Source organism: Haliotis rubra, unplaced genomic scaffold (assembly GCF_003918875.1).
Source record: "Haliotis rubra isolate DU_JTF1 unplaced genomic scaffold, ASM391887v1 Scf1119, whole genome shotgun sequence".
Lineage (NCBI taxonomy): Eukaryota > Metazoa > Mollusca > Gastropoda > Lepetellida > Haliotidae > Haliotis > Haliotis rubra.
In genome coordinates, this window is record NW_025765025.1 from 124,256 (window position 1) to 139,288 (window position 15,033).

The following is a 15,033-nucleotide window of genomic DNA, read 5'->3' on the forward strand; positions in this document are numbered from 1 at the left end:
CAAGTGTTTACGATAAGACAAACTAACAACTCATGTACTGACGACCCAAGGGATGGTGGGGAGAGTGTGTTTTACCACGCCTGTATTTACGCACACGGCATGCAGCCTTACATTGTGCGTGCACGTCCGTCATTAGCTGTACAAATACAGAACAGACAGGAGCAGTGAGAGAAAGTACCATTCACCTATTGGCATATAATTCGATTTCAGATATATTATTACTTCCATATTTAAACTATTATAGTATTGATCGTTCTCGAGTACCTTCATTACTTTTTATGGCAATGGTACATACATGGAACGACTCCGAGAGCGTCAGGTTTCTCACAGAGAGGATGGATTCTTACCGTTTCCTGAAAGTTTTTATTGCAATTCTGTGTGTGGTGCTGTGTTGTGGCGAACACCGAATGCAAGGTTAGAGCCTGTTTTCTTTTATATACGAACAGTGTAATTCAGAGAATATATTTGATATAATTTCTACTTTCAGTAGTTGACCAGCTGACCAGTTTTCGGTTGCTAATCGGGCCTGACGTCCATGTTGTGTCAGTATTTGTTTAATCAGTATGTGCTTAAATGCACTTTTGTTATGTTCATGTGTATTTGGACTCAAACAGAAGCAGGATTCTGTCTGGTTGCAATATGGCTGAAATACTGCCGACTTGTTCTATGTAACATGCTAGATAATGGCGTACCTCCCAGCCAGAAGGACGCTGTAACTATAATCACACAGACGAGCTTGATGTCCACCACACTCAGCAATATTCCAGCTATATGGCGGCGGTCTGTAAGAAATTGAGTAATGACCAGACAATCCAGTGATCAACAGCATGAAAATCGATCTACGCATTTGGGATACGACGGAGCCGAGGCCTCATTATTTTAAGGAAAGGCGTAACGAGGATATTACCCTACTTAAATTACATTCAAAATGTTGGTAATTTTATAAACCAAATGTTATGCAAAGAGTATGATGTCGAAATTGTTCACTCTATAAACTGATACACCTCGCTCAATTCCAGAAAAATAATGGAGTTAAAATGTAATATATTTCACACTACGTGATACATATAACAATACTTAACACCTCATTATATCTCATGTCACACATATTATCACATATCACACATAGTATCACATGTCACAAATATTATCACATGTCACACATATTATCACATGTCACACATATTATCACATGTCACACATATTATCACATATCACACATAGTATCACATGTCACACATATTATCTCATGTCACACATATTATCTCAGGACCGCCTCTGTGGTGTAGTGGTTAGAGCGTCCGCCCGGAGAGCGGAAGGTCGCGGGTTTGATCCCCGACCGCGTCAAACCAAAAGACATTAAAATATGGTACTTGTTGGTCCCTGCTTGGCGCTCGGCATTAATGGGTTAGAACAGGGACTGGTCGGCTCGGAGTCAGTATAATGTGTCTGAGCGGGGTATTCATGCTTCACTGTGGCATGGTATCTCAGTGGGCTAGCACTATAAAACCACCTTAAGTCTGGGCTAGTACAAGCAGCCGCACATACACAAACACACGCATTCACGTCGTCATATGAGCGAAATATTCTCAAGCACGACGTTAAACCCAATTTCACCTCACCTCACCACATTATCTCATGTCACACATATTATCACATGTCACACATATTATCACATGTCACACATATTATCACATATGCCACATATCATCACATGTCACACAAGCAAACAACGTGCTCTAAGATTAAGTAGTTGTTGCGTCTATAAGCCTTATTACCCTGCACATATAACAGGCCGCTGACCGTAACAGAGAATTCGGTTCAAAATGAAATATCTATGATCTACAGGTGACCTACCTCTGTCATGAAAACAATGGGGGCGGTGCGGTAACCTAATTGTAAAAGCGTTTGCTCGTCACGCCGAAAATGGCGTAAAGCCATATACACTCACTCACTAACTCATGAAAACCATGTTTCCCTTTACACTTCAGTGAGTGAGTTTTGGTTTGACGCCGCTTTTGGCAATATTCCAGCAATATCACGGCGGCGGACATCAGAAGTGAGCTTTCCACATTGTACCTGTTTGGGGAATCGAACCCGGCATCGGCGTGATGGGAGAACGCTTTAAACACTAGGCTACCCCACCACCCCTTTAAACTTCAGGTTTCACCACGGAGACGTGTGAGGACTGTCATTGTGTTCTTCAGTTGATCCAGAGACTGGGATGGAGAGAGGTGTCTCTCTTGCTGTATGTCGTTATGTTCCTCAGCTGATCCAGAGACTAGGATGGAGAGACGTTTCTGTCCTGCTGTGTGTCATTATGTTCCTCAGTTGATCCAGAGACTGGGATGGAGAGAGGTGTCTGTCCTGCTGTGTGTCATTATGTTCCTCAGTTGATCCAGAGACTGGGATGGAGAGAGGTGTCTGTTCTGCTGTATGCCATTATGTTCCTCAGTTGATCCAGAGACTGGGGTGGAGAGACGTGTCTGTCCTGCTGTATGTCATTATGTTCCTCAGTTGATCCAGAGACTGGGATGGAGAGAGGTGTCTGTCCTGCTGTGTTCATTATGTTCCTCAGTTGATCGAGAGACTGGGATGGAGAGAGGTGTCTGTCCTGTTGTATGTCATTATGTTCCTCAGTTGATCCAGAAACTGGGATGGAGAGACGTGTCTAACCTGCTGTATGTCGTTATGTTCCTCAGTTGATCCAGAGACTGGTGTGGACAACGGTGTCTGTCCTGCTGTATGTCATTATGTTCCTCAGTTGATCCATAGACTGGGATGGAGAGACGTGTCTAACCTGCTGTATGTCGTTATGTTCCTCAGTTGATCCAGAGACTGGGATGGAGAGAGGTGTCTGTCCTGCTGTATGTCATTATGTTCCTCAGTTGATCCAGAGACTAGGGTGGAGAGAGGTGTCTGTCCTGCTGTATGTCATTATGTTCCTCAGTTGATCCAGGGGCGGTGGTGTAGCCTAGTGGTTAAAGCGTTGGCTCGTCACGCCGAAGGCCCGGGTTCGATTCCCCACATGGGCACAATGTCTTAAGCCCATTTCTGGTGTCCCCCGCCGTGATATTGCTGGAATATTGCTAAAAGCGGCGTAAAACTAAACTCAGTCAGTCAGTCAGTCAGTTGATCCAGAGACTGGGGTGGAGAGAGGTGTCTGTCCTGCTGTATGTCGTTATGTTCCTCAGTTGATCCAGAGACTGGGATGGAGAGAGGTGTCTGTCCTGCTGTATGTCATTATGTTCCTCAGTTGATCCAGAGACTGGGGTGGAGAGACGTGTCTGTCTTGCTGTATGTCGTTATGTTCCTCAGTTGATCCAGAGACTGGGATGGAGAGACATGTCTGTCCTGATGTATATCGTTATGTTCCTCAGTTGATCCAGAGACTGGGATGGAGAGAGGTGCCTCTCCTGCTGTATGTCGTTATGTTCCTCAGTTGATCCAGAGACTGGGATGGAGAGAGGTGTCTGTCCTGCTGTGTGTCGTTATGTTCCTCACTTGATCCAGAGACTGGGGTGGAGAGAGGTGTCTGTCCTGCTGTATGTCGTTATGTTCCTCAGTTGATCCAGAGACTGGGATGGAGAGAGGTGTCTGTCCTGCTGTATGTCATTATGTTCCTCAGTTGATCCAGAGACTGGGGTGGAGAGACGTGCATGTCCTGCTGTATGTCATTATGTTCCTCAGTTGATCCAGAGACTTGGGTGGAGAGACGTGTCTGTCCTGCTGTATGTCATTATGTTCCTCAGTTGATCCAGAGACTGGGGTGGAGAGACGTGTCTGTCCTGCTGTATGTCATTATGTTCCTCAGTTGATCCAGAGACTGGGATGGAGAGAGGTGTCTGTCCTGCTGTATGTCATTATGTTCCTCAGTTGATCCAGAGACTGGGATGGAGAGAGGTGTCTGTCCTGCTGTATGTCATTATGTTCCTCAGTTGATCCAGAAACTGGGATGGAGAGACGTGTCTAACCTGCTGTGTGTCGTTATGTTCCTCACTTGATCCAGAGACTGGGGTGGAGAGAGGTGTCTGTCCTGCTGTATGTCGTTATGTTCCTCAGTTGATCCAGAGACTGGGATGGAGAGAGGTGTCTGTCCTGCTGTATGTCATTATGTTCCTCAGTTGATCCAGAGACTGGGATGGAGAGAGGTGTCTGTCCTGCTGTATGTCGTTATGTTCCTCAGTTGATCCAGAGACTGGGATGGAGAGACGTGTCTGTCCTTCTGTGTGTCACTATGTTCCTCAGTTGATCCAGAGACTGGGGTGGAGAGAGGTGTCTGTCCTGCTGTATGTCGTTATGTTCCTCAGTCGATCCAGAGACTGGGGTGGAGAGACGTGCATGTCCTGCTGTATGTCGTTATGTTCCTCAGTTGATCCAGAGACTTGGGTGGAGAGACGTGTCTGTCCTGCTGTATGTCATTATGTTCCTCAGTTGATCCAGAGACTGGGGTGGAGAGACGTGTCTGTCCTGCTGTATGTCATTATGTTCCTCAGTTGATCCAGAGACTGGGATGGAGAGACGTGTCTGTCCTGCTGTATGTCATTATGTTCCTCAGTTGATCCAGAGACTGGGATGGAGAGACGTGTCTGTCCTGCTGTGTGTCATTATGTTCCTCAGTTGATCCAGGGACTGGTGTGGAGACAGGTGTCTGTCCTGCTGTATGTCGTTATATTCCTCAGTTGATCCAGAGACTGGGATGGAGACAGGTGTCTGTCCTGCTGTATGTCGCTATATTCCTCAGTTGATCCAGAGGCTGGGGTGGAGAGAGGTGTCTGTCCTGCTGTATGTCGTTATATTCCTCAGTTGATCCAGAGACTGGGGTGGAGAGAGGTGTCTGTCCTGCTGTATGTCGCTATATTCCTCAGTTGATCCAGAGACTGGGGTGGAGAGAGGTGTCTGTCCTGCTGTATGTCGTTATATTCCTCAGTTGATCCAGAGACTGGGATGGAGAGACGTGTCTGTCCTGCTGTATGTCGCTATATTCCTCAGTTGATCCAGAGACTGGGATGGAGAGAGGTGTCTGTCCTGCTGTATGTCGTTATATTCCTCAGTTGATCCAGAGACTGGGGTGGAGAGAGGTGTCTGTCCTGCTGTATGTCGCTATATTCCTCAGTTGATCCAGAGACTGGGGTGGAGAGAGGTGTCTGTCCTGCTGTATGTCGCTATATTCCTCAGTTGATCCAGAGGCTGGGGTGGAGAGAGGTGTCTGTCCTGCTGTATGTCGTTATATTCCTCAGTTGATCCAGAGACTGGGGTGGAGAGAGGTGTCTGTCCTGCTGTATGTCGCTATATTCCTCAGTTGATCCAGAGACTGGGGTGGAGAGAGGTGTCTGTCCTGCTGTATGTCATTATGTTCCTCAGTTGATCCAGAGACTGGGATGGAGAGACGTGTCTGTCCTGCTGTAGTATGTCGTTATATTCCTCAGTTGATCGAGAGACTGGGGTGGAGAGAGGTGTCTGTCCTGCTGTATGTCATTATGTTCCTCAGTTGATCCAGAGACTGGGGTGGACAACGGTGTCTGTCCTGCTGTATGATCATGAAGGTACAGCTCCTCGTTGTCATAGTTACCAATAGAGTGAATCAAATCCCAACACAAAGTCAACCTAGACACAGCCTTAATTTGTAAAGTGATTGTACAACTTGTCCATACTTTCTCGATTAACTACGAACACTAATTGTACTACGGTTGTAACAATTCGTGGAGAACTCGTGTCACCATCTGTTCATATGCCCCAAGCTGTTTATCATGAACCAAATGAGTGCTTGGTTTCAGAGAGTGGCAATCTTGTATCAGACATGTCACAGTCCTCCCTTCGCTGTCTTGTGTATGACCTCAACACCACAGACACAGCCCGCACCTTACTGGAACTCCACCAGACGATGTTTCCGGAAGTAAATGTGGTGGTTGTCATGAAACAAGTACACGTGCAGCAGCTGATGAAGACGGTACGTGTCAGCTTGTAATGCCCCACATCTCCAGTGTTAAAGGTTAGCTGTCTATATTATTCTTCAATTTGTTCATGTCCTTTTTTTAGAAAATGTTTCAAAACGCAATTCGGAATGAAAATCTTATTACATTAGTTATCCCTTTGTAATGATTTGTATTGATTCATGAACTTGGAACACATATTATTACAACCCATTTCTTTGTTGTTTGTTTTACATCTAGTTCTTTTAAGGTGGACGGTGGGGTAGCCTAATGGTAACTCGAGATGTGTTGCAAGGCATTAGCTGGCTCCCCTTATATACACAAAAAAGGTTGCTGGAACCTTTTATAGATTTATGTAGGTCAGAGCACAATGGAAGCTTCCAGAGCGCTGTTTAAATATAGCGAGAGTCTAAATATGACAAGCCCCTGTGCACACCTTACTGAATCTATGATGTATAACAATGTGCAACAGTTGAAACACTGTAGCACAAGGTATTACACTGCTTTCATAACATACTGATGTTTGCATTGGCTACATGTTCGATGCTACCCTGAAACTGTAATAAAATACCTTTTGGGGGTTTTAGGTGAACTCTTTTGATGAGATGACGAAAGGACAAACCGATTTTCAGCATCATTCCAAATGGCTGCTTGTTATAGAGGACCTGAAGTTGACTGATCTTCGGGGTTACATTGCTTTAGAAAACGTAGCACTGATACTGCCGCTATCAAAGGTAGGAATACATCACCTGACTGGGGTCCAGTGGACATCGGTAACAACCGGACTGTGTGGGCCATTGTTGAGCTCTATGTTAAACACGGTACCAAGAACCATACATGCTTGGAACCTCCTCCCGTGTACTCTGAAGAGATGTGGTCAGTGTTAATAATGTGTAATATTGCAGATGTGATGTTATATATCAGTGAATGGTGGTAGCTCACAGTTACACACCATGTCTGATCAGTGTTACAACTTTACAAGCGTCTGGGAAGACAAACTAAAACACAAGCTGAAACTATTATGGTGGACGTGTGGTGGATATTTCCGAATTTGATATCGAATGCAATTCCATATCAAAATTGCATTTGTCCTGTGTCTGTTCAAATGCGACAATGCATTTTTGCCATTTGCACCATAATGTTCCAGTGTCTGTTCAGGATGAACAATTACTTGGTGTTGCATGTGTTTATGATGAGTGTCAGCGATGGTGCTAGATGCGCTTATCTTTCGGCGAGCACCTGGTATCATTACTGTTTGATAGTGGTTCATACACATGTGCTTGTGATATAGTTTGCTCCGTACAACTGTGTCAGCTGTAAGGTTTCTGCTGTCGTATTGTCTACGTTGTTTATTTTCAGCGTATCCTGCACACTGTGTTGACAGTTAGGCACCACCCAGGGCAGAACGTGTTTGTTCCAGTAGAACCCTGTGTAGCGAGGGACTATATTTCCTGCCTGTATCCTAACACTGCCTACGGTTACAACAACAGGCATCTCCGGGTGACGACTTTAGAGGTAACAACGATCTCTCATTTAACATCACCACTTCCTTTGTATGGTTCGATCCCCGGTGGCGTCATACCAACAGACTTTTAGACGTGGTACTTGATGTTACCCTGCCTCAAACTGATATCAGTCACTTGTATGTAATTGTATAAACAATATTTTGAATAGCATTTCATATAACGACGCCTCGCCTCGCCTCTGTTTGGAAGGAGTGCCACGGGTCGTGGAAGTTTACACGTATCCAACCAGCAGCCCAGGATTTCAGAAAGAGGCAACTAACGGGATCGGATGCACAGACACGTGGACTCGGTGCTTGCCAATCTATCCCATTGAACGAATCTACAAAAAAAAGCTGAGCACCTAGTCCGTAGTTACGCCCATGACCGAACAACATATATCAAGTAATACATACCGTACATGTGACATTCTCAGTGCAACTGCACAGTATGTTGAAGGATGAAACACCGTAGTTTAATACCTTTACCTCTGATTATGTACGTGCGCCCCCATTCATGACGTTGAGTATACTTACAAGATTCTGAAAAACCCGTTTGACACATTTTATTGTATTATGCATATGCTTCTGAAGTTTCTATCTGTATTATGTGAATTTACGATGTTACGATGTTTCAGTCAAACAGGTTTATATCCAAGTATGTGTTGAACGCAACCACTCGCCATGAGGGATATGCAATAGAGATCTTGGACATCATAACACAGGCTCTGAACTTAAGGTATGTGAGACCGTACTGGAACATAACAGAAATATAACAACCCTCGTGTCTATCTATACCTTGAGCTATCTACGTCATGTGTCCAAACATGGAAATAGCCAAGTTTTTAAAGATATCAATGTGGTGTTTTGATCAACAAGTCCTTCATTCAAGTGTACGTGTATGGACCCACTGTCATGATGGCATGGTAGTTGACCGTAACCATGACCACGGTTAGGTGATGTTCTTTTGCAATGAAACTGTATGTGTTTTTTTGTATTTTTAATGTTGTATTGTCAAAATAAGAACAGTTATCTGCCAAGCAAAGCGTACATAAACTGAAATAGCCTGACTATATGCCTGGATATTTGAGAATTTAGTGAGATTGGGGGTTATGTGTGTGTGTTTCATATACTATCCACCATCGGTTTTCTTGTTCATATTCGAATCAACATATGACCCCTGAAGATCCGGGGCAGAATAGGTCTTCAGCAACCCATGCTTGCCACAAAAGGCGACTATGCTTGTCGTAAGAGGCGACTAACGGGATCGGATGGTTAGACTCGCTGACATGTTTGACACATGTCATCGGTTCCCAATTACGCAGATCGATGTTCATGCTGTTGATCACTGGATTGTCTGGTCGAGACTCGATTATTTACAGACCGCAGCCATATAGGTGGAATATGGAATATGTGCGGCGTACAACTAAACTCACTCACTCACTCAGCACTCAGCTGAGAAAGATGTGCTGTAGAAACAAGAATTTCATTATGCATCGCATGTGTAGACCCACCTGATACGTACCAGGGGTGGGGGGGGGAGGTATTGCAGAGAATTTTCATATTTCGTTATATTGCGATGCGAAAGCATATATAGCGATATGTATTGCAATATATTGCAAGAAGTATTTTTAAACAAAAAACTACAGTACTTATAATCGAGTCAGTGCTTGATTTATAAAGCATGAAGCGTTGGCTCGTCACGCCGAAGACCCGGGTTCGAATCCCCACATGGGTACATTGTGTGAAGCTCATTTCTGGAATATTGCTAAAAGCGGCGTAAAACCAAACTCAGTCAGTCAGTATAAAGCATGAGCACAACAAAATCACTATGCATGATTAAGCTTTAATAAAAACGTTTAATCCTGACAAAATAAAAATGTAAATAATATTTGGCACAAAATAAGCAAGGAAATATCCGACTTCCGAGTTTTACGAAGTTTTCCGAATGCAAGTCAAAAATACCGGTTTTCGATCAGTGTATGGCAATACGTATCGTTTTCATGTCTGAAAAGATAAACCGGTTATATTGCCCATCCCCAATACGTATGAACATTTGTGGTGTAGTTACAGCATCACGGAGCCCGAGGATGGAGCCTGGGGCCTCCCTGTCAACGGCACGTATAGCGGGATAGTGGGACAGCTGTACAGGCGGGTAGGTGACCAGCTCATTAAAGGAGGACACGCTCTTACTCTGTCTATATCCATTACCCATCAACTGCGTAGTCGCACACACGACAGAAAGTGCAGTTTTACAGTTGTGGAATGTTGTGTTTTTTTATCAAAACAGCGTACATGGGGACAGTCTAAGTAAACTTAGACTCTAATGGTACATAAGTAAACTTAGACTCAGTATTATTCGTTACACTGCTATACTGGGTCTTTTTTCAATTTTGGGTTACATAAACAAATCATTAGATTCACTTTGTTTGGTCCTCCATGATTTCTCAGTCAAGTTGGTTTCTGATTTTCATGTTGGTTTCTGTGTGCAACTTAAAGCCAGCGCGATATGCAGCTTGAGTGGGTCTCTACATAGTGAAGGCTATCTCTACACACCACAGTACACAATCAAAGTGTCTGTACAGTCTCAGGCCCACCTAATTACGACGATGGGAAGACCATCATCCCTCTGATTTCTGCTTTGAAAGTAATATGATATTTCATTTGGCTGTTCTTCAATATTAAAGTCAACAACGTTTTAATTTATTGAAATGTTCTATTGCCAACAGGCAAGTTCCAACACGAGTATTCAGGGAAGGTTGTGGGCCAAGATAACGAACAACGATCCCAGTTTTCTCAAGTCTGATGTCAGTAATCACATGCAGAGAATGAAGCAACAGAAGTATGCCCTGGTGATGTTCAAGTCGACCGTCGACCTCCACCTGGCCGAGGACTGCCAGTTTGAACCACTGGGTGCACAGGAATTATGGATACACCTGGCTTTTGGGATTCCAAAGAACTCACCCTTGAAAGATGATATAGAAAGAATGTAAGTACAACTCACTCTCAAGGGAGAAATCCTTCATGATAACTCACTCTCAAGGGAGAAATAATCGTTTAATACCTTCCTCCAGATGACTACTTTAAAATATCACTTATGGGGAATTTTTAATATCTTACCTTTGAGGAATTTCCGTTATTTTCTCATTAATAAGGAATCCTATATTCCTCATTTATACCCTCACTTAGAAGAAATTCACTCACATGTTACACAGAAAATGCATCCCGTATTCAATCATATTCTCTATATGAAGGAAAATAGTTTCTCAAAAGAAAATCCTCAATTACTATGGCGAATTCTCTTTACTATCACACCTATTAGGAAACCTACGTTTGAATCCTTTAAGTCCACCGTCAAGAGGAATCCTTTATACACAATCACTTCCTAAGTAGCTACAGGTATTCGTGTGATGTGTAAGCATCTGTTTATGTACGTGTTATATATGATACTTTAGTCATTATCTGCAATATTGTAAATATTGATGTGTAAAATATTATTCAACAATGGGTGCATTATACCCGCTATTCTCTGAGTTCGTCCACTTGTTTGTGGAACAGAATGTCCTATCTGAGCCAGAGTGGTATTCTGGAGAAGTTGTGGAGGAAGTGGCATGTGACGAGGAGCGAGCATCAGTGTGTCAGCAGGAGAAGTATGGCGGGCATGACGCTTGAACAGATCAGTGGCGGCTTCATCCTTGGTGGCGTGGGGCTGGTGATCAGCATCATCTCTCTGTGTCTTGAGAACCTGGTGCAGTGAGAGTATTCCACCGAGTTCTTTACTGTGTGGCTGTGTGTTGGGAGATGCACCGCAAGAGACATGTGATGAGCGTTACATCTATAGTATGAACATTCGTGTGTGAATCAGTTGTGGGCGAATCCTGTCATAGACAAGGTACGCAACTACACGAGGGCTTATATCATGCCTCCAAAAAGGTTACAACATTTAATAGCCAACAGAAGCAATGCAACATATATAACAAAACATTGAACAAAAACGTAACGTTACACTCACGTTTGTAGTGAATTGCTAAAACGCACCCTACATGAAATGCACGTGCATGATGAAACTATGTTTCACCTTGAACTGAAGCCAGTGACGGTAGGCTTTATAATGCCACATCAACTGTCCCCCAGATACATTGCTTTAAGCCACTATAGACGACAAAAGAATGCCAAGACGGACAGAAGATCAACGACACAGCGCCATCTGCCGTTTACAATGAGGGGCATGGCACCATGAGGTGTCATGACAGTTAGGTGTGTCCAGACAGACCATCTCAAACCTATGGATCCGATACAAGAATACTCCGAGTGTTAATGACAGACCCAGGTCAGGTCAAACTAGAGTTGCCACCGCCGCCCAGGATTGCTACATCAGGTTGAGACATCTTCGTTCACGCACCACGACCGAAACATCCACAACAACCCAAATCCCAAATCTCCGACCAGGCGCAATCGACTACGGGTAGGCGGACTTTTTGCCAGAAGACAAGTTCGACGTAACGTCTTGACACAACGTCAACAGGCTGGACGTCTACAATGGTGCAGACAACGAGTGAGATGGCAGCGGGCAAGATGGAATGCAAATTGTTCTCAGATGAGTCTAGGTTTCTTCTCAGACGTGCTGATGGACGTTCACGTGTATACAGACGTCGAAATAAACGTTACGCCAATAACGCTGTACAGCAGTTCGATAGCTATGGTGGTGAATGTGTCATGGTGTGGGCAGGCATCCATCATATTGGCCGGTCAGTTTTTGAGAACGTGGCAGGTGCATTGAAGTGGTTCGCTATAGAGATGAGATTTTGCCACGTCAAATCGTTCCCTTCATCAACGGCAACGGTGGATCTTTGCAGCATGACAATGCTCGATCTCACGTTGCACGTGTTTGCCAGGACTTCATCCAGCAAAACAACGTTCAGGTGTTACCATGGCCTTCTCGATCGGCCGATTTGTCTCCAATTGAACATCTATGGGACACTCTTGATCCACGCTTGCGCCAGCGTAATCCGCCATCTCAGACACTACAAAAACTGCACGCACCACTTCAAGTGTATCAAAACATTCATCAAGACAGCATTCGGCATCTCCTTTCTTCTGTGGGTCATCGCTGCCAAGCTGTTATCGATGCTCACGGTGGACACACCAGATACTGACATTGTGGTCAGACCAAGTGGCTTTACCCAACACTTTCCGGGGATATCATGTTTTGGAAATGTGTAAAGTGATGATTTTACTGTAATTGAGCAATGATGTCATGCTTGAATCAGTTAGATGCACTCACTAGATAATCTCCAGCATGTCAGGTTCCTTCTTTTGAAGAGATGGGATATTACTGAGTGCGGCGTAAAACTAAACTCACTCACTCACTCACTTTTGAAAGATATATAAATTATATGTCATATGTATGCCATTTCCATCAGATAGGGGTAGTTCTCACGCATGTTTTTATCCTTAGAATTATTATACAATAAATGAAATTCAATTGATGTTACGACACTCTCTGTATATTTTAGTCGTACTTTGAATATTGAACCATGGCTATTTCCAATTGAAATTTGTACTCCCTTTGTTGTTGTTATTTGCGTGTAATCCAATATCTTGCGGCATCCAGACATAGGAAATCTCAGTCGATGGAAGCAGCATACAAACGTCTGAGTCCCAGTGTACTTTACCATTATCATACGCTTAAGTTGTCACAACATGCTCGTTGGTATTGATAAGACTGCCATCTTCCTTCACGAAATTTACTATTACATCCACTAAGATACAGATCGGGTGCAACTTCTTTCACAACAAATAACACGAGAACGAAGTTATTTACAAAAAGGACGAGGAGAAATTTCTCAGAAATAAACGTTCTGAAGTCACAGTTTCTAAATGTACAGGTGTTGCCACATGTACACTTCAATTTGTACACACATCCTCATGGGTTAGGGGTAGTTTTACAAGCTTCCTTGATAAAGATTTTAGGGTTTTGCCAGATGTGAATGTAGTGTCAACGCTTGCTGTTTTCTTTAGAAGTCTACTGATATGATGACTAATGGATCCAGCATAGTGAATGTGTATTGGGGTGGTTCAGGCTTAGTTGGAGGTTGATCTCGTTGTTCTGAGGTGGTCTTGGTGGTGGTTTCTACTGCTCTGCCTACAATCACCCGGATTGTTCACCAGTCTGTCAATTCTTATACCACGCCAACCAATGTTATGATGGACTATGTACACTTGTAATTATACCAAGATTTCATGAAACACCAAGTGTATAGGTTAGCTGTAACATATCACTAAATCCTGATAATACGTATCCCACATGGGTATAATGTGTGAAGCCTATTTCTGGTGTCCCACGTCCTGATAATATTGGAATGTTGCTAAAACTGATCCAAATCTTATTCACTAACTCTAATAATTCGATTTTTGGGTCAATGACGATGAGATTAATGCTCCAAGGGAAGCAACTCCCGCAAACATAACAGGACACATATGTACTAATTCTGTCTTGTGAACTCGATACCGATTTGTTGCATAAGAAGATTATGAAATGACGCGAGGGCTAAGTTAAATCTATGTGAGCTATCACTATGCCTCTAACTTGTTATTAAATTTGTAATCATTTTGTGAACAATATGTTTGTAAATTAAAGCGTGTAGCTATTTGTGGGAAAATAATGGTTTAAGCAAACAATACAAAACAAGCAACCGAGCATACGTATAGGAATGACAAGTGTCTATGGATGATAGCATACGTATAGGAATGACAAGTGTCTATGGATCATCAACTTCTTTATTTTACAATAATGACGTTTCGGTATAGATGCTTGAAAACGGTATAAGCATCTATACCGAAACGTCGCAAATGTATAATAAAGAAGTTGATCACCCATAGACACTTGTCATTCCTATTGCTCACAACTTCTAGAATGCCCCTCAAACAGAGCATACGTATACTCCAATTTAACATTCCTTACAATTTCTAACGTCTCCAAATAAAGTACACAACCTATAAGTATATGTTCAGACAATTTATAATTTACAATGCATTTTACAAAGCTGGAAATGATTTTAAATACGAACACTGATAACTGCAAACACACGACTAATTGTCTTCGTGTGTCTCCACATAAATTCGTCATTTCATTTCATACTATGCAAATACCGCATATCGATAGCATTAATATAAAAGAAATTTTAGCATTAAAATAACGACATAAAAATAAAATGTAATGCCCGTCACGAGTATGGGAAAGTATCAGTCAAAACTGAGACAGGTTTCGAAAATGACTACCCTGACAATCAGGTTCACAGTTCCCTTAAAAATAACTGTGAATGCAGATTTTGTTTCCAATGCTAACTGCAAATTGTTTTTATAATTTTCTTTTCCAAAAGTATTTTCTGTCATTTAAATTATATTTCAATTATATTCTAACAAGTTACCAAAAACCAAGAGGTAATTTCATTTGCCTGTTCATGTAATTATTTTTTATAAGAGCCTAGCAGAAAGTCTAGAGAGGTGCTTGGGCATTGTTCGGTCATGTGACCCAAACGCATGTGCAGTTCATACAGTCCAGCCACATGGCATAACAGTGGAAGGCCTCATGATGTA

General features: G+C 43.0%; 2 protein-coding genes across 2 annotated transcripts; both read left to right on the plus strand.

Annotated features, from left to right (window-relative positions):
* The first annotated feature begins 186 nt into the window (after nt 1–186).
* On the plus strand, nt 187–9,954 carry LOC124289380. Its single transcript, XM_046726002.1, has 7 exons — nt 187–414; nt 5,778–5,950; nt 6,521–6,667; nt 7,293–7,448; nt 8,073–8,173; nt 9,502–9,589; nt 9,934–9,954. The coding sequence occupies exons 1-7, from the start codon at nt 279–281 to the stop codon at nt 9,952–9,954; spliced, it is 822 nt and encodes a 273-aa protein (XP_046581958.1). The 5' UTR covers nt 187–278.
* A 213-nt stretch (nt 9,955–10,167) lies between these two features.
* LOC124289419 lies at nt 10,168–11,424 on the plus strand. Its single transcript, XM_046726040.1, has 2 exons — nt 10,168–10,423; nt 10,993–11,424. Exons 1-2 carry the CDS (start codon nt 10,254–10,256, stop codon nt 11,189–11,191), a joined length of 369 nt encoding a protein of 122 aa, XP_046581996.1. The 5' UTR covers nt 10,168–10,253; the 3' UTR covers nt 11,192–11,424.
* Nucleotides 11,425–15,033: the final 3,609 nt, after the last annotated feature.

Bases quoted from the DNA above. Each gene is read 5' to 3' on its own strand.
- LOC124289419 (XM_046726040.1), top strand. From the start codon at position 10,254: ATGCAGAGAATGAAGCAACAGAAGTATGCCCTGGTGATGTTCAAGTCG. The intron at 10,424-10,992 runs GTAAGTACAACT...TTTGTGGAACAG, and splicing joins AAAGATGATATAGAAAGAAT to AATGTCCTATCTGAGCCAGA.
- LOC124289380 (XM_046726002.1), top strand. From the start codon at position 279: ATGGCAATGGTACATACATGGAACGACTCCGAGAGCGTCAGGTTTCTC. The intron at 8,174-9,501 runs GTATGTGAGACC...TTTGTGGTGTAG, and splicing joins ACACAGGCTCTGAACTTAAG to TTACAGCATCACGGAGCCCG. The intron at 9,590-9,933 runs GTAGGTGACCAG...TGCAACTTAAAG, and splicing joins TGGGACAGCTGTACAGGCGG to CCAGCGCGATATGCAGCTTG.